Source organism: Diabrotica virgifera, chromosome 5 (genome assembly GCF_917563875.1).
Source record: "Diabrotica virgifera virgifera chromosome 5, PGI_DIABVI_V3a".
Classification (NCBI taxonomy): domain Eukaryota; kingdom Metazoa; phylum Arthropoda; class Insecta; order Coleoptera; family Chrysomelidae; genus Diabrotica; species Diabrotica virgifera.
In genome coordinates, this window is record NC_065447.1 from 79,883,114 (window position 1) to 79,903,636 (window position 20,523).

The 20,523-nt window shown below is 32.4% G+C and overlaps 1 protein-coding gene across 5 annotated transcripts in view; it reads right to left on the bottom strand.

The window, feature by feature from the left end:
* LOC114334644 (disheveled-associated activator of morphogenesis 1) overlaps nt 1-20,523 on the bottom strand; it is a 951,114-nt gene that overhangs the window by 408,210 nt on the left and 522,381 nt on the right. The window contains exon 1 of one of the 5 annotated variants that reach the window (XM_050650173.1): nt 19,526-19,781. The exons of the other annotated variants lie outside the window; for them this stretch is intronic. Coding sequence (XP_050506130.1) covers nt 19,526-19,573 — 48 coding nt within the window. The 5' untranslated portion in view covers nt 19,574-19,781. Of the gene's footprint in view, nt 1-19,525; nt 19,782-20,523 lie in introns of those variants that run through there. 5 annotated transcript variants of the gene reach the window in all.

Sequence of the window (20,523 nt, forward strand, 5' to 3'; positions counted from 1 at the left end):
AATAAGACCGATAATGACGTACACAGCGGAAACAAGAGCAGATACGGCGAAAACACAAAGATTGCTGGAAACAGCAGAAATGAAAGTCTTACGAAAAATAGCAAACCAAACTCTAAGATACAGAGTAAGAAGTGACGAAATCCGAGCGAGATGTGGTATAAAGGAAATAAACATGTGGACCAAAAGAATAAAAATAGAATGGAATCAACACATAGAAAGAATGACAGAAAATAGAATAATACGAATATCAAGAGACATATCGCCAAATGGAAGATCATTGGGAATTGGGACAACCGAGGAAAAGATGGTCAGACAATGTCAATTGAGGCTAAAAACCGAAGTAAAACAGGCATTGAGCCTATTTATAAAGTAGAAAGAAGAAGAAGACCTTAAATACACAGTTTGGTTTCGTTTCCTCATGAACATCTCGTAATGTAGCTCCACTGAAGAAGTCTAGAGACATAAACAGCTGTCTGGGGATGGCCAACCACCTCTGAATCGAAACGAAACATAAACTGTCTTTTACTATACTAAATTTAAATTCAAGATGCAGTAGAAATAAACAAACCAAGACACGTTAAATGCTACTAGGAGCACTCCCGAATCATAATTTACAATGTATAAACTTTGGAAATCATGATTTGGGATTTACAACGTATATACTCAGTGACATTAGAAGTGTTACACACAGAAGGAATCATTTCTTGAACTTAATTTTTTGACAGAACAATGACTATATTTAACGAATGCTATGATAACAATATCAATGTTTTATCTTTTATACTATTTGTAAAATAAAGTTTTATCTTTAATTTTTTTTGTGAAAAGACCAATTTATGAAGACAGGTTGGTACCAGGGACGGCCCGTCGGGGTAGGCAAGGTAGGCGCCGCCTACCCTCTTCAAATGTAGTACAATAATATAAATTATTAATATAAATTACTTATTTCAAAATTGTAATTTATAAATTTTGACACAATACCACAGTATAGAACTATACTGTGACAATACCTACAATAAAATAGCAAAAATTATCCAAATTATTTGTAAAAATATCCAAAAAAATTTCTCCGTAGTTATAATTATTGTACGCTCCTTGTAGTATCAGTACTACTGTATAAGATTCTATATTCTTCCTGGGTCAGGCACTTGAAAACGTAGCCTGAAATAGAACGACGCCAACACCGAATTGACGTGCGATCTCTCTCTGTTTACGCGAGTACGCCTGCTGCAGGTCTCGCGTATTCTACGATTTTGAAAGGGCGCATAGGCACAGAGTCTTATAGCCGGACCTCCAAAATTTTATCAGTTGCTTCTCTTGTGTCTTGTGAAACTGTTTTAACTAATTTTGTTTTTTGATTTTGGCTGTTATTAGTAGGTTAAGTATTGAATAAAACTAGGTAGGACAAATTAAATTTGTTTATGAAAACTGAATAATAAACAGGTAAATTTGAGATCGGTCTATTGAAGGGCATTTTAATTTTATATTAATTTAGTAATAATTCACTAACGACAAATAAATCTGTGAATAGTTATTTGTCAGTCGTCCATTATATTTTATAGATATAGATAGAAGTGTTATTAGAATTTATAGATAATTAAAAATTTAAAGCGAGGTTAATTGTTAACTTATCAATTTATTCGAAGAGTAAATTATTATTTGATACAAAAATAAAATAAGTAATATTTGACGTTGTAGAAACGTAGGTGTGTTAGTTTTATTGGTGGAAAAACTTTAGTCATCGAATATGAATATTTTAAACGATGTAATATGCAGTTTGATCGAGACGCCTTATTCAAGGCGCCAAAATCAAGAAAGGTCAGAAATTATTTCAATGGGCCGGCCTTTACCAAATTTAACAATTTTATCCACAGATAAGACAAAAGACAATCGACCATTTTCGAGATCGTTTAAAACAATATGGTGTGAAAATCATAAATGGCTAAGCGGAAGTTATTTTAAATATCACTTTTCTGTTGGCCTTGTCTGTTGCTCTCAAATTTGAAGCAAAATGTTTGGGTGAGTCAGGGATATTCAGATTTGAAAAATTTATCAGCTAGTGTAAAAAAACATGAATCTTCGAAAGAACATTTAAACAATTGCTTAGGTTTAAAATGGTTAGAAAAAAATAAACAAACTATTGACAGTGCTTTAGCTGGACAAATTTCTCTATCTAATAAGATATATAATGAAGAAGTTGAAAAAGATTGAAGAAGTTGAAGAAATTGATGTTACAATTCTGTTAGTAAAACAAGAACCTGCATTTCGCGGTCGTGATGAGAGCCATAATTCTTCAAACATGGGTAATTTTAAAGAAATTTTTAATTTAGTAGTTAAACGCGATCAGGAAATCCAGGATCATGTTAAAAAATAGAAGGGGTGTTCACGGGTTTGTCAAAAACAATACAAAATGATTTAATATATTGCCTTGCCGATTACGTAAAAAATGAAATTTCAACAGAAATTAATGAAAGTAAATTTTTTTCTATACTAGCGGACGATACTACTGATATAACCGAAAAATCACAGTGTACTTTAACAATCCGTTTTGTTAAAAAAGTTGGTCAGGTAACAGAAAGATTTTTAGGGTTTTTTGATGTTAGCGAGAATAGATCTGCAGACGCTCTATATAGTTTAATTTCAAACGTGCTTGGGCCATATGATTACAAAAATAAATAAATTGCTCAATTTTACGATGGTGCAAGTGTAATGGCTGGCTCTTTAAACGGATTACAATCAAAAATTAAACTAGATGCTCCAAAAGCAATTTTTACACATTGTTGCGCTCATAGATTACATTTAGTATTGCAAGACGGCTCAAAGTGTATTACAAATTGTAGGATATTTTTTGTCGCATACCCGAAGTATATGTGTAGCCTACCCGCATACTGAGGTCGCGAGCCGCCACTGGTTGGTACAGACATTTTTAGTTATTATTCCTCAATCTAATTGTATTCAGTGCAAGAATATGCCTTGAGTTCTAAAACACCAAAATTACCACCATTTTAGCATTTGACAGGGGTAGAATTATTGCCTATAGAGATATGGCTTTGTTGTATCGCGAAATTCGCCGTCGTGTTAATTGTACTGCAATGACAGTTATGCGAGTGTGTCGTGAGTGGACATACGAAGGTAAAAGACCACGAAGAAGACCAACTGGTCAACCGAGGCGTACCACAGGGCGTCAAGATAGGCGCTTTATACTCCTGGCTCTGCGAGACCGTGTAGCTACTACGTGTCAAATCGCTGACCAATGGTTTGGATTAGAAGGTAGACTTGTTACTATACGTACCCTATACCGTAGCATTCGAGCCTATGGACTGGTTTCATTCCGCCCACGACATCTTACAAACCACTTTACTGCCTTATTTAGACCGCCGACGAAACGCCCTTTTTCAGGAAGACAACGTTCGTTCCCATATTGCTCGGTGAACTATGGACTTTCCCCAAGAAGCTGGAGTTAATTTTTTGCCTTGGCTACCCCGTTCACTGGGTTTAAATCCTGTCGAACAGTCCTGTGTGGGATATGATGGGGAGGAGACTGTCCACTTTGAACCATACTCCACAGACTCTGGCACAGTTAATCCATGAAATTCAAGTTGCTTGGAACGAGGTGCTACAAACAGACATCGATAATCTCATTTTGTCAGTGCCTAGACGTGTACAGGAGTGTATTCAGCTAGGGGGTCGCCAAACACATTATTAATTTTTTTTTGATTACATGTCAAGAATAAAAAGTCTTGCCCATGTTATCATTTCATTCTTGATGAACTGTACAATGTACAATGTTGCCAAAAGAATAAGTTCGAGAAATGATTCCTTCTGGGTGTAACAGTTCTAATGTCACTGAGTATACATTGTAAATTATGATTCGGGAGTGCTCCTAGTAGCATTTAACGTTTCTTGGTTTGTTTATTTCTACTGCATCTTGAATTTAAATTTAGTATAATATATTTCGCGTAGCACTTATAGCTTCAGAACTCATCATAATTTCATTAGTTTGATTAGTTTGATACTTTTTTTGTTCTAAGTTAACTGTTCCACTTACCAAGTTTCAAAACATCTATTTAATATTAGACTTACCTGAAACAAAAAAAAAAACATTAAACATTGCAACGATAATACCACAATAAGAAAATAACAAGTGAATATTAGTCCAGTCGGGTTAGACGAATAACAGGCCTAACCTTGCATTAGAAGCTGCCTCAAATTTTATTTTTCTAATCTTTAGGGAGGGTCAATAGTAGTGCAAATTTAAAATCTCGACCGAATTGCCCCGTTGCGTTAGCCGCCATCTTGATTTTAAGCTATTTTGATTAAGATATTTTTGCTCAATATCTCCGCCATTTTCAACTTTTCGACAAATAGTATACGAACCAAAATTGATGAAAATGTGATTTTTTATAATTTATATATACAATATACAGGGTGTAACAAAAATACAGGTCATAAATTAAACCACATATTCTGGGACCAAAAATAGTTCGAATGAACCTAACTTACCTTAGTACAAATATGCACACAAAAGAAGTTACAGTCCTTTGAACTTACAAAATGAAAATCGATTCTTTCGAATATATCGAAAACTATTAGAGATTTTTTGTTGAAAATGGACATGTGGCATTATTATGGCAAGAACATCTTAAAGAAAAATTATAGTGACATTTGTGCACCCCATAAAAATTTTATGGGGGTTTTGTTCCCTTAAGCCCCCTCCCCCCAACCTTTGTGTCCGTTCCAAATAAATTATTATTGTGGTGCCATTAGTTAAATTCAATATTTTTAAAACTTTTTTGCCTCTTAGTATTTTTTCGATAAGGCAGTTTTTATCGAGTCGCGGCTTCTTTTTTAATATGTTTACATAAACATTTTATGAGGGTCTTGTTCCTTTAAACCCCCCAAATGTTTGTGTACGTTCCAATTTAACTATTACTGCGGTACCATTAGTTAAACACAGTATTTTTAAAACTTTTTTGCCTCTTTGTATTTTTTTGTACCTATATGTATAAAAGATATAAATAATAACCTATATGCATTAAGTTCACTTAATTTTATTAACTAGCGGGTTTTATTGGTTGAATTTGTCTGTCGATATTTTATGTTTCATGTCAGCTAATATATTTTAATATTTCAACATTTTTTTTATTTTGGACCCTGTTGGGGGAATTTTCCCATTCCCCCCTTGTAGACCCCCACTGGTTATCTCGAAAAATTGTAGTAAATCATAATTGCAACAATTTCAGTTCTAACACTTTTTGTCGAAAAGTTGAAAATGGCGGAGATATTGAACAAAAACAATTGCTATAAAATCAATCAGGTCTTAAGCTCGCACCTTTAGCTCATACGCACTACCTTAAATATGGATTTTATTAAAAAAAAATGAACGACATCAAAATTATACAAAATTTAATTCTCTTCATTTGTGTATAGAAACATATTTATTGTAAAACTAATAATAAACGAGATAATTCAATAATTCAATAATTCAATAATTATGCTCTAACTGTCACTATTTCCTCCCCATAACTCGGAAAATATCAACCGCACGAAAAAAAATTATAATAAACGAAATTATAGAAAATTACATTTTCAACAATTTCCGTTTCTACACTTTTTGTCGAAAACTTGAAAATGGCGGAGATATTGAGCAAAAACGGTTCTCGTTTAAAATCAAGATGGCGGCTAACACAACAGTGGAATTCAGTCGAGATTTTAAATTTTTATTAACATTGACCCTCCCTAAAGATTAGAAAAATAAAATTTGGGGCAGCTCGTAATACAAGGTCAAATGCTATCCCGACTGGTGTATATATAGGGTGAGGCAGATAACTGGCCTAGTAGAAATATTTAGAGAAATAAAGGCAACAAAATCATGAAAATTGGAATGAAGGGGTTTTGAAGGGTGATCTATTTAATGAAAATATTTTCATCGATTTGCCACTTCCGGTTATACCGGAAGTTGCTTAAAACTTCGTTTTTTTTAATGGGACACCCTGTATATTTTTACATTTTTAGATTATACTCGATGTCTTCTTTCTTAAAATATGCGGTTTTGTAATGTTATACAGGGTAGTTTAAAAGCTAATTACGTTTTTTTATTAATTTCGTAGCAATTTTCACACCCTGTAGAATTGTAGTAGTTGGATATCTAAAACTCTATTTATGTTAAAATGATTTTTAATATAGTCCCCTATTATTAAAAATTATTAATATAGCTAAATGTTAAATTTTAGTATACAGGGTTGGTCGAAACTCGGAATGAGGATTTTCTGAATTTTCTTAAATGGAACACCCTGTATTTTAGTATTGCAATGAAAAGACATTTTATGGTACTTTTTTATTTCTTAAGCATTCCCTATACCTAAATGCTTTAATTTGTGCTTAATTGTTAATCGCGCCAACAATGTTAACTACGTAGGTATTTTGATAGCTTAACCATTATTGGCAATTTTAAAGATCAGTCTAGATTAATATGTATTTATTTCCGAAAAATTATTTGTGATTGAATATTTTCAGGGCCAACCTAATAAAATTTCACGTATTTTTTGTTGAAATTAATGTTTGGCTTGAATCGCTAATAACTCACAAATTAAAGCAGTTAGGTATAGGGAATGCTTAAGAAATGAAAAAGTAGCATAAAATATCATTTCGTTACAATAATAAAATATAGGGTGTTCCATTTAAGAAAACTCAGAAAATACTCTTTCCGAGTTTCGACCAACCCTGTATAGTACAATTCAACATTTAGCTATACTAACAATTTTTAACAATAGTATTAAAAATCATTTTAACATAAATAGAGTTTTTGATGTCAAACTACTACAATTCGACAGGGTGTGAATGTTGCTAGGAAATTAAGAAAAAGAACGTAATTATCTTTTAAACTACCCTGTATAACATTACAAAACCTCATATTTTAAGAAAGCAGACATCCAGGAGAATCCAAAAATGTAAAAATATACAGGATGTTCCATTTAAAAAAACGAAGATATAAGCCACTTCCGGTTTAACCGGAAGTAGCAAATCGATGAAAATATTTTCATTAAAGAGATCACTCTTCAAAACCCCTTCATTCCAATTTTTATGATTCTGTTTCCTTTAGTTCTCGAGATATTTCTAATAGGACTTTTATCTGCCTCACCCTGTATAGTCGAAACGGAAATTGGTCAGACTGCGCACCAAAATCGCGGTATCAATGTTTGATATAAATGTTTAGAACATTCGAGAAGCCGCTTTAAGATAAGATATTTTAGCATTTAATTCATCATCATTCTCTTTGCCTCATCCCTATGCGGGGTCGGCTTCCCTAATTGCATTTCTCCATACAATTCTATCTTGGGTCATATCAATACTAATCCCCTTTACCAACATGTCCTGCCTAATCGTCTTCCCCACGTTTTCTTTGGTCTTCCTCTCCTACTCCTTCCCGGAATCTGCACTTCAGCAATTCTTCGTATTGGGTGATTAGCGTCTCGACGTTGAACATGACCAAACCATCTCAACCTATGCTCTCTCATTTTGGCATCAATTGGTGCCACACCTAGACTTCCCCTAATATACTCATAATTTTATCATTTTTTGCCACTCCACTCATCCATCTCATTCTCATTTCCGCCACATGCATTCGTTGTTCCTCTTTCTTTTTCACTGCCCAACATTCAGTTCCGTACATCATAGCCGGTCTTATGGCTGTTTTATAGAATTTTCCCTTCAACTTCATTGGAATTTTCCTGTCACACCGCACACCACTCGCTTCCTTCCACTTTATCCATCCAGCCCTAATTCTACTGCATGCATCTCCATATATTTCTTCATTACTCTGTAATACCGATCGCAGGTACTTAAAACTATTGCTTTTTAAAATCAGTTCACCCTCCAAAGATACCATTTTATTTGTAGTAACTCCATCTTTAAATAAACATTGCAAATACTCTGTAATTGTCCTATTAAGTTTTAAACCTTTTTACTCCAGAGCTTGTCTCCCCTGTTCCAGTTTTTGTTCTAAGTCTCGTTCACTATTTCGTACTAACACGACATTATCAGCATACATCAAGCACCATGGAATATTACCCTGTAGTTCCGCTGTTATCTGGTCCAAAACTAACGAGAATAAATACGGACTAAGCACCGAGCCTTGGTGCAATCTTTCATATGAAATTTATCAGTCTCTCCCACATCTGTCCTAACACTAGTCGTTACTCCCTCATACATATCCCTCACAATCTTTACATATTCACCAGGGACTCCTTTCTTATTGAGTGCCCACCACAGAATCTCTCGAGGAACTCTATCATATGCTTTCTCAAGATCAATGAATACCATAATAGCGTTTGTTTCTTTACTCCTGTATTTTTACATCAACTGCCTTATAATGAAAATTGCATCTGTTGTTGATCTGCCCTGCATAAAGCCAAATTGATTCTCGGATATTTCGGTCTATTTTAGCATTTCATTAATCATTGTAAATTAGTCATTTTAGAACTTACAATAAACATTTGGCTAAGGTAAATTTGGTTAATGTAAACATTAGGTAAAATAGTTAGACGGTAAATATTACGCAAAAAATTAAACGTTTCTTTTACTTTTGGTGACAAAAAAAGCAAGTTCATTTAGCGGAACCTAATTCAAAATTATTTTGCACATCATATTTCAAACATTATTTGGTTAAAACATCTCATTTTTGTTGGTAAAAAAATATATTAATTTGTCTGGACTAAATTACGGTTCTGTCGATATCCTAGAATATTTGGAATTCACACAATGTTGTCAAACTGAATTTTGTTATATTCGGTTTAAATTTTCTAGCCGATTTCGGAGAGTACTATACTATAATCAGATATGCAGACGATACAGTTATTTTAAGTGATGCCATGAATGGACTATAATGCCTTATAAATGCCATTGATATAGTGGGTAGAGAGTTTGGCCTAAACATAAACTGTTCAAAAACAAAATACATGGTGTTTTGCCGTTTGGCACGTCAAGATTCACGGTTATAATATGTTGATGGTCATATAATTCAAAGAGTGCCCAGTTTTAAACATTTTGGTTGCCATATTACTGAACAACTAGATCTAGATAAAGAGATAAAATGTAGAATCGAGATAATCCGCACAACATTTGAAAAATGAGGTCATTCTTCTGTAACGATAACTTGCAACTTAAACTTCGAAAGCGCATGATTAAATATTACATTTGGTCAGTCCTCTTATACGGTGTCAAAGCATTAAAAATATCCACCATTAATAGTTTGGAGGCCTTTGAAATGTGGCTGCACAGACGTACACTAAAAATACCATAGACGGCTATGCTGACAAATGTGGTAGTGATGTTGATTATAGTTACTTTCGAGTAATCGTTACAAATCGTTACTTTTGTATAAAATAATCATTTACAGTATTCGTTACTTTGATTACTATGATTACTTTTGTTACTTTTATATTTGAGTACCGGTAATCATATCGAGAATCGTATTTCTCAGTAGGTAGGTATTTTGTATAGGTATTCCGACATAACAACGACCTTCACCGATCTGTTTAAGGGATAAAAATTATTTGATTACTGTCATTACTTTTGTTACTTTTGTATTTGAGTACCGGTAATAATATCGAGAATCGTATTTCTCAGTAGGTAGGTTTTATTTTGATTTTCATTCTGTGAATTTGTGAATTATCTACTTTCTAATCTACATCGGTAAATCGTGTAGATCTAGATAAAAATATAGGGTTCTCGCATTCGACTTTTGTTAATGACATACATTACATATTTTACGTATACCATTATACCTCCCTCTGTTTCATCTTCTATCTTCTCCTCACCCTCACACCCTTAACACGCTTCATACCGATAACGATATTCGAAAACACTGTTAAAATACCGGTCCCGTCCGTTACTCGCTGGGATACGATTGGTAGAAAGTAACGAAGTAATCAGAGTAATCAAAGTAGATACAATAGTCGTTACTGGCTCTGAAACGATTGATTCGAAGTAACAAAGTAATCAGAGTAATCAAAGTAGATACAATAGTCGGTACTCGCTCTGATACGATTGGTACGAAATAATCAGAGTAATCAAAGTAATCAAAGTAACGATTTGCCTCTCTGTATAGTAATCGTTACTTTCGGTATTCATAAGTAATGAGTACTTTGTAACGAATAGATACTTTTTCAATATCTCTAAAATGTGGCAGTCCTTAAGAAAGCAAATGCTGCTCGCGAGCTGCTTCATAACATCAAAGAGAGAAACATGGCAATATTTTGGACACGTAGTAGGGGGAGACCGATTTAATATTTTTCAATTTATTATGATGGGTAAAATCGAAGGAAGCAGAGGAATTGGTAGAAAATAGACCTCTTGGTTGAAGAATATCAGGGAGTGGACAGGAATAAAGAAAGCGAAACAAATGACTAAATTTTCACTCTAATGGCACATAAAATAACATAATGTTACTCTACATCCCACCAGACTGAAAACAATGACGTTCGTTGCAATCCGGGACTGCACGCCGGGGTTTGTTTTGGTTGGATCAAAGAGAGCAGCATATGTGCCTCCTGATGAGAGACTAATAAGTTTCGAAACCGGTAGAGGTGCTTGCTGCACTCTCTGATTGAACTGGAATATGTTGCGGCTGTATTTTCGTTTTGCAACGAAATTAATAATGGTTATTCATTTTTGAAAGCAAAACAACTATTTAGAATACCTCGAGACATAGACAGTTTCGCCATGTTAATCGCCAACGGCAAGAAGACTTGATAAGGCACGTTAAGAAGAAGAAGACTATAAATAAGACCCTTCTAAATTCTAGTTTTAAAATTTCTTTTAACATTAAGAAAAATATTTTAAAATTGATCAATTATAATTATAATACTACACAAAATAATTTATAATATATATTTGAATATACAGATTCTTTTCTGAGATTATGCATATACCTATACATATATCTAAATAATTATATTAACTGTCAAATATACGCTTGAGTGACTGAATTTTGTAATAAATCAACATACAACCGTCATGCATTATGAATTTGAAAAGGAAAGTAGCGAAAAGAATACGTAATTGGAGAACTTGATCCTATTTAAACTGATTCTGTATCTGTTGTAAGCAACTCTTGTAAGGATTCTTTGAGGGATTTTACTGGATAGAAAGAAATCTGAATAGGTATATGATTTATTTAGTTCAAGGAAATATATAATTTTTATTTGTATATTTATGTTTGTAAAAATATCTTATAATAATAAAGTTAACTAATAGTTATTTATGAAACAGTTCGTTAAGTATGCTTTTTGCGAACGCTAGCGATGTTTAGATCGCGTAAGTTCGCAAAAAGTACTTCACGCACAGTTTCATACAATATTTTATCTACGATAAACAAATAAAAAACTGTAACTCTTCGTCACTGGAATTCATTTCTATTCTACAATTTTTAGAACTTTGACATTTAAAAATTCTAACTTCTTTCAAACCACAAAACTTTTGTCGTAATTTATTTCTGACAATGTCATCACCATGACAACGCGAAAGTTATAGTATATTGTACAACAAGAGAGAAAAAAGACATATTTCTCACGAGCGCAGAAGTAGATAATAGTATATTGTACAACAAGAGAGAAAAAAGACATATTTCTCATGAGCGCAGAAGTTTGTTGTCACGAGCCGAGGCACGAGGCGAGTGCCGCAAATCAAGCGAGAGAGAAATATGTCATTTTCTCTCGTGTTGTACACTGTACTTTTTCTATGGATGCGTTTTGGTCAAGAGTTCAAATTTCAAAATTAAATAATTTAGGTGCTTTTAGGTATATTATATGCCTTAATTGAAATAAAATACATATATACACATAGGTATTTAATATTCTTAATATTTATATACTTTATTTATTTAAAATTATCATTCACAGTTGAGTAGTCTTAAAAGGTAATTTTTGAAAGTTTTGACAAGTTTGAACACATTTTATTTGACAAAAATAATTGTGTTTGTATTGTGCATGTTACCATGGAAATGGCGATCCTATGTATGTAAACCGGCGGTGAACCCGTGGGAAAAAATATTTCTCACTGCAATGGCCGACTTTTCTCACTGCCTGAGAAATTGTTCGTTTTGAATGCATGTAAGTAGTGAGAGAAGTTGCACGTTGCATAGCATCCATAGAAAAAATTTATTTTTTTAGTATATCTCATATTATGTATAAGTTTTTAGTTTTTGAAAACTGTCATTATAGATAGCAGTGCGTGAAGGGTTTAAAGTGTGTGTGAAGTAACAATGTATTTTAAATGGGATTTACTTTTTCGCACTATTTTTTTTGGCACACCTTCATATAATCAAATATCCTTAACTTTCGCGTTGTCATGGTGATAACATGTGAGCAATAAATTACAACAAAAGTTTTGACAGTTTTGTGGTTTGAAAGAAATTTGAATTTTTAAATGTCAACGTTCTAAAAATTGTAGAATAGAAATGTATTCCAGTGACAAAGAGTTGCAGTTTTTTATTTGTTTATCGTAGATGAAATATTGTATGAAGCTGTGCGTTAAAGTACTTTTTACGCACTTACGCGATACATAGCACTCGCCCCGCTCGTGCTCTAAACATCGCGTGCGTGCGTAAAAAGCATACTTCACGAACTGTTTCATAAATCACTATTAAAGAACTACCGACGACGAAATTATATGAATGACATGTCCGGACACGATAAAGTAAAGTACTGAGGTAAAAAAGTAATTGGGACCGTGCAAGTTCGGAAAAGCGACACCTGGTTTCTACGCTCTGCACTTTTATTCGCACTTTTAATTATACTGGCCAATCATATGATCCTGGTTACTGGATAATTGTCAAGGCCATAGTCCAAAAAAATAATAAGAAGAAAAAATAAGATTTAGGTTTATTATTAAAACGTAAACGTATGTAGTAAATAAAATTAGTTATTAAAATGCAGTACTGCAAGCAAAGTACAATTAATAGGGCTTTTCATTCACAGTCATTTGTTTCGAGCTTTTGTCATGTGTCACATAATATTAATATATCTACGTCATACGTTATTCGCATATACCAATGATACAAACCAAAGACGTATGACGTACATATATTAATATTATGTGACACATGACAGAAGCTCGAAACAAATGACAATCGATGAAAAGCCCTATTAAATTTACCTTTATATAATAATTGCATATCATATCAATATTGTGGAGCAATATATAATTTTTCTTCTTAAATGACAATAGGTATGAAATGTACGTCAATTTGACAATTTCAATTGACAATATGACTTATTTAAGAAAGTTGCAATATTTCTCCGCTATTCGCGCACGATCGTTTCGCGTATCCCTTCCGAGTACTTGCACACCGCGAATAGGAAAAAGCTGCAACGAAAGACACTGTGGAAAAAATGATAAAAATAGCACTATCTCGTAAATTAATGCCACTTTTCTATGAATAAAAGCCACCATCTACACAAATCATATTTTTAAGACATTAAATGTAAATTTCTAACATCACAGTTAAAAGTCAATTAGTATTCCTATTTCTTGTCAATTTTTTTTGCTAGATACCTACACTTATTGAAAAACCAAGCATAATAAATATGGTCGTGACCTTGCCAAGTTTCGTAAACAAAAATTTATGAATAACTGGAGAAAGTTTTGATATAGGAAATTATTACTCAAATAATTACTACATTGAAAGTAGAATTCTTTTTAATAATATCGATACTGTCCTTATAAACTAATAAATACAAATAACCACAAATACCTAAGTAAACATATATTTACTTTCTTTTTATAAATTAAAAGCCTTTTTATAAATTACTAAGACAAATGAAATGAAATTAAATGGAAATTCCCATGGATCTTTTGATTTCATTTTTATTTAACGTAGTTTTTAGATAGTATTTTTGTCGCTATAAAAAATAAGTAATAATAAGAGAAGAATTTCAAAAGATAATTATAAAGTAAGATTTAAAAAATAATGGAAAACCAATAGAATCATGCGCAACAATTCTAATTGCAAATCTTAAAACGATTAAAAGAAAAAGGTTGTTTTTTGACTATTATAGTTCATCCCAAACCCTTCTTTCAGTGCGTCGACAATTGTAATTTTACCCCTTGACATTGTGAAAGTAGGCACCTATCCGTCCACGAATACATAATTTTCTGAGTCCTAGTTATATTATTCACGATAGAGAAAATTCGACAATCTATCGTTTTTTACTTATCGTCTTTTATCGCACAGCGGCCTCAGGAATATTTTAAAATTATAAACAATTTTTTGGATTATAAAAAAATAGAATATCTCGGGAAATATTAAATTAAATTAAATCATGAAAACGGTATTAAAAAAAAGCGGCAGGACGCTTCCTTTAAAAGAAAAAATGTTAATTGTGATGAGTGGTTCCTGAGACACAACCGGTCAAAGTTGACCGGCAATTACGGCAAAGATCTAAACAATAGGAGCATAATTTTCGAACCATCACCTTTTTATTTCGGTTCTCTTTCTCCACACCAATTTTCATATCTTTAAAATACTCGTAACATATATTATTATAATAAAAACTATCGATATTACGAGTGAAAATTGCCAAAAATAGCAAATTTCCAATCAAAAATTAGGTTGGAGAAAATGTAACCTGAAAGTTCAAAATCGGTATACCTTAAAAAAAATGCATTTTCTTGGCTTCCCATGGAGCAATTTTCTTCATTCTTTTTTTTGTTCCCAAGTAACTCGAGTAAAGCCATCTAACTAACGCATTATTAAATGTCAAAGTTGCTTTTGTTTTGTTATAATAAATTAATCTATTTATTATAAAAAATTTTTTAATTTGTTTAAATAAAGATTGTTTAAATAATTATACAGCTTTCAAATGAAAATATTTGTGTTTTTAACGTTAAAAGGTACACTTGTAGTACTTACGTTTATCTAAAAAAAGTCTACAACTGGAAAAAATATGTAGTTTTCTTTTCTTATAAATAAATTAATCTATTATAACAAAACAAAAGCAACTTTGACATTTAATAATGCATTAGTTAGATGGCTCTACTCGAGTTACTTGGGAACAAAAAAAGAATGAAGAAAATTGCTCCATGGAAAACCAAGAAAATGCATATTTCTAAGGTATACGGATTTTGAACTTTGAGATTACATTTTCTCCAACCTAATTTTTGATTGAGATTTTGCTATTTTTGTCAATTTTCACTCGTAATATCGATAGATTTTATTATAATAATATCTGTTATGAGTATTTTAAAGGGGTGAAGTCGAGTTCGCTCCGCTTCGTTCAGGTATATTTTAGAAGGGTACGAATTGGCTCCCGCATGAATGCGGGTAGGCTCTCATATAATCGCGGAAACATTAGACATTGTTGCCAAATCGTGTAATATTTATACTGCTTAGGAAATTTACATAGTGATATAGACTTTTTATAGGAAAATTATACTTTTAGACAAATACTTTTAGAGTTTGTTTTAGTTCAACATTGGCATATGTGGCAATTTTAACACAAATTATCGGTGTCGGCCGGTATGCGCTCGACCGTTTTGCGCTCTTACCTGAAATCGGCCGGTTTGCGCTCTACACTCTAATACCCGAAAGTTAAGTTAGGACCGAAGGGTTAGGTCTTCTTCCTTTCCCATAGATATTTCTAGGAAGGTACCTGTTTCTAACAAAAAGAGAAAATTTGAAAGAAGTGACAACGCTGGGTGATATTTTCGACATGTTTAGGTAAAATAAATTTTGTCTATGGGAGCCAATTCGGACTCTACCTTTTTTAGTTCAGGTAAAATTCTTACCATTGGGAGCAAACTCGACCCCGTCCTTTTAAAGATATGAAAATTGGTGTGGAGAAAGAGGACCGAAATAAAAAGGTGATGGTTCGAAAATTATGATTCTATTGTTTATATCTTTGCCGTAAATGCCGGTCAACTTTGACCGGTTATGTCTCAGGAACCACTCATCACAATTAAACGTTTTTTCTTTTAAAAGAAGCGTCCTGCCGTTTTTTTCCAATACCGTTTTCATGATTTAATTTAATTTAATATTTCCCGAGATATTCTATTTGTTTATAAGCCAAAAAATTGTTTATAATTTTAAAATATTCCTGAGGCCTCTTAAATAGTCCAATTTCAATTATGTAAGGTGCATTAGATAGTAACAGTATATTTTTATACAAAAATTATAGTTATTCTTATGTATCATAATTATTGTGGTTATTATAACGACCGTAAATTTTTAATTAACAATTCAATTGTTGCTAAACTGTTTATTCAATTTCCATCGGCTTATGGAATTATAATCTATACGAAAAGATGTTTTATATTACCAAGTTATTTAATTATTCATAGACAATTATGTACTTATCTAAAATTTTAGTTAAAAATTAAAGATTTTGTTGGAAAAACCCGCATTTTCCGGGGAAAATTTTCGTCGAAGTAAATCGGGAAAAACACGCCTCTATGCAGAATTTAATTACGGTGAATTTTTATTCGACTGTTTTTGGTGTAAAGTTAAAATTTTTGGAGTTATAGAGCAAAAATTGAAAAAACACGATTTTCGGGCGCCATTTTGTTTATAAAAAAGTAGCACACTACCTGCGGACTTTGCATACCTATATTATCAATATATACAATCATAAGATTCGATTCCAGCAATAAAATTGCTGGTAAATAACTTTTCCTTGTATTTTGCTAATTAGCCCAAAGTAACTTGGAATTTACAGAAATTACAAACGAAAAATAACACGTATTTTCCAAAAGTTTGGAAAAACGAATGACAGGTTGTACCGGTAAAACTGCATTTTTATACTGACGTAAATGAAAGTGACAGTGTCTGAATTACAATCTTAATAGGCTCAGTCTTAATTAAAGAGTATTATTTGCATACATTTTTAATCGCAGGAAATACGTAGTACTTCCTTCCAACAAAGAAGAAAGTTAACGTAAGTATGCAGAATATGACAAAATTGGAACATCTACTAGTAGAGCAGAAACTATAAGGAGTAGCAAACAAAAATTGCACAGGAATTCATAAGTATACAAATTCCAAACTAACTGTTGTGTACAGATAAAATAAAAATGTACAAAGCAATGTAGACGAAGCAATAAAGCACTAAAATCGGCCTTACCTCCGAAAAAAAAGGACAAGACGGATCTTAATAATTCTTTTTGCATTCGATTCGTGAATGCGCCAGGAAACTTTGTGACTCCAAGCCATAATATAATATTGAAAAAGTGCATACAAAAAATGCATTCTTAAAGTGCATCTCAAACAGACAATAAAAAAAATTCAGAACTCGTCAATTATCGGCGGAAATGAGTTCAATTTTGTTACTCGGGAGTTTTTGGGGTAGCTGAAAACGAATATGACGTCAAAAGTGATCTCCGGAGTACCTGTTGCCAAGGGTACCTACTGTTTACCTCGTCATTAAAATTCATTAAAAAATTAGTCAAAAATCATTACTCGGGGGGTTTTTAGGGCCGCTAAGGACGAATATTACATCGGAAGTGATTTTCGGAGTACTTGATGCCCAGGGTACCTACTGTTTAGCTCTCTTAAGAAGTTTTCGGCAAAAAATTTATTAAAAAATTAAGTATTGGTAATTCAAAAATAGTAAAATATTGCTTTACACTTGACTGGATGAACTTGCTGCCATAGGTATTAATAGAGAAAGAATACACTGTACTGCTTTTAACAATAGAAACGTAAACACTGGCATGCGGTACGGGATACATCAAGATAACTTTACGCCAACGTAACACGTTTTACAACAAAGTTGGAACTTTACCGCGCTGAGCAGATGGGACGTGAATTATAAATTGTAAAATTCCCTCATCTTTCTTAGTCTCAGCATCCGTTATGGCTTGCAAATTGTAGAAGCCTCGGAGGTGTAACCAGAGAAGGTTCCCATTATTTTCAGTCTGGTGGGATGTAGAGTAACATTATGTTGTTTTATATGCCATTAAAAAATTAAGCATTCACAGATAAGAAAAAAAGAGTATTAATAACGAAATTCATAGAAATGTATAAACTAAAATTTTAATTGCAATTTGAACTATCAGCAATTTTTTTAAACAATATTTATTTGTCAATGTTTTTTTCAAAAATGTTAATTAGTTTTCTCAGAATTTGAAAAAATGAATGCATTTAAAAAGCATTGGCCCCAAATTTCGCGCCAATGTTCTTAATGACAAATACACTTATATAAAATCGAAATATTTATCTAGTCCATAGAAATAAGATTTTTCTCGTCACACATCCCTCTCCAGGCCGAAACCCAATTTTTTGAGTAGTATGGACATCTATATTAATAACCTATATGTTTCCTGCAGCCGATTTTAATGATATACATAGTTATAAACAAATGAAGATCAAAAAACGGTAAATTTTCGCTTTTTTCGTCTATAACCAAAAAGTTGAACAAATTTGAGAGTAAGAAACTCATAAATCGTCTTAAAAATTTCAATATGGCGTTAGCTGAATATGTCTATCCTTATTGGTTGCTTAGAAAATTGCAAAATAAATCATAAATTTTGAGTTTTTATAAATATTCATAACTTATGTAAAAATTAACTTAGATCCTTCTTATTACACGAATTGCTGAGACTTCTGGTGCTTAAATTATATTTTAAATTTCAAAGCAATTGGTCAAATAGTTTAAAAGTTATTTCATTTGTTTATCCCAAATTCACTTTTTTTGGAACACTATTAGTCAGAAAATTATAAGGTTACATGAAGACTGACAGTTTATGGAAGAACATTTATACTATTGACTTAATTAAAAAAGAAATGACAAAAAGTAATTTTAAACAGTGTAAAATTATTTTGCAAAAACACGTCGATTTTTTGCTCACTTATAAACAATTAGAATAAGTTTTTAACTGTTACCCGTAGAAAAAATATTTTTTCATATTTGGAAAGACTAAATTTTTATACACATTTAGAAAGAAAAACAATTTTCCTAGGACAATTAGGGACGAAGTTAGCCCCCCTTTTTTTAATTCATATGTTTTTGCAAAATAATTTTGCAGTATTTAGAATTATTTTTTGTAATTTTTTTAATTAAATTAATAGTATAAATGTTCTTCTTTTATAAACTATCCAAAGTATTAGTGTAACTTCATCATTTTCTGACTTACAGCGTTGCAAAAAAATTAATTTGGGATAAAAAAATTAAATATCTTTTAAACTATTTGACCAATTGCTTTGAAATTTAGAATATTGAAATTTGTTTAAAATACTTAACTTTTTGGTTATAGACGAAAAAAGCGAAAATTTACCGTTTTTTGATCTTCATTTGTTTATAACTATGTATATCATCAAAATCGGCTGCAGGAAACATTTAGGTTATTAATATAGATGTCCATACTAAAAAAATTTGGTTTCGGGCTGGAGTAGGTTGTGTCACCAACAGGATATTTTTTTCCTTATTTCTCTGAACTAATAGTAAAATACCAACTTTATAATAAGACCATATTTCCCAATGTAAAGAGAAAAAACAAAAATTAAAATAATACAAAAAAAAGCGGGACATACCGAATGGAGCTTATCCATAAGTTCTGAAATCTGCACTTTGCTACACATCGTTACAGTCCTTAGCAGTCAATAAAATAAAATCACTATCCAATATCGAACCACTGTGTCAAAAAAAGTACACTACTAGTTAAAAAAGTCCGCAAAACATTCTAAAATTCTTAAAACAAAAAACCTATACATTTCGAAACATCGTCACGTTGTTCTTGAGCGAGCTAAATACCTCAAACCGAGAAAGTCGAGAGACCGACTAGCACCGATCGACAATTGAATGGGTTCTGTCGGTACGGAAACAGGTGAGCATCGCAATCGAGACCACAACAAACAAACACGAGCCCACTACTGCTTGATTTTACCGATTCTTCGGTTCAATCTTTCACTATCACCGTTCCAAAGCGCCCTTACCGTTGTAGTGCAATGAGCGCTGCAGCAGGTGGATGGATGCACAAGAACAGTTTGTTGGCGGCGCAAGGTGCAACCGTAGGCGGTGTAGCGATTCACTTTCAATTATTGCTTTGCTTTTGATGTCAAAGACATCAGGAATATTTTTTGAAGAGGTATAAATTACATTATTTGCTTTTCAGCAGAGTAGCTACAAGTGTAATGGATTCAAGACACCTGGGCAATGACAAGCCCATTGACATTGATAGATGCAATACTTGAACTACCCAAAAACTCGTTTAAAGTAAAGAAAAGTTTCTATTGTATCTTCCAATACTTAATTTCTATTCATCTTCCACTTACTCTTAAAATATCGAAGACCCTAAAGAAGATTAGACAAACAATGACAAACAACAGATCTATTATTACATACATACGTTCACCAAATTTTACATAAAGTATGCTTCACGAATTTGCGATTTATTTAGATTATTGCTAGTCACTTGACAGCCAATGCAATGGACCACTCTCTTGTACAGTGTAAGATATGAAAGAGTAAATTGCTCTAGTAATGGAAATATGAAAAAAGTAATTTCTAACATGAAATAAATAAAATCCTT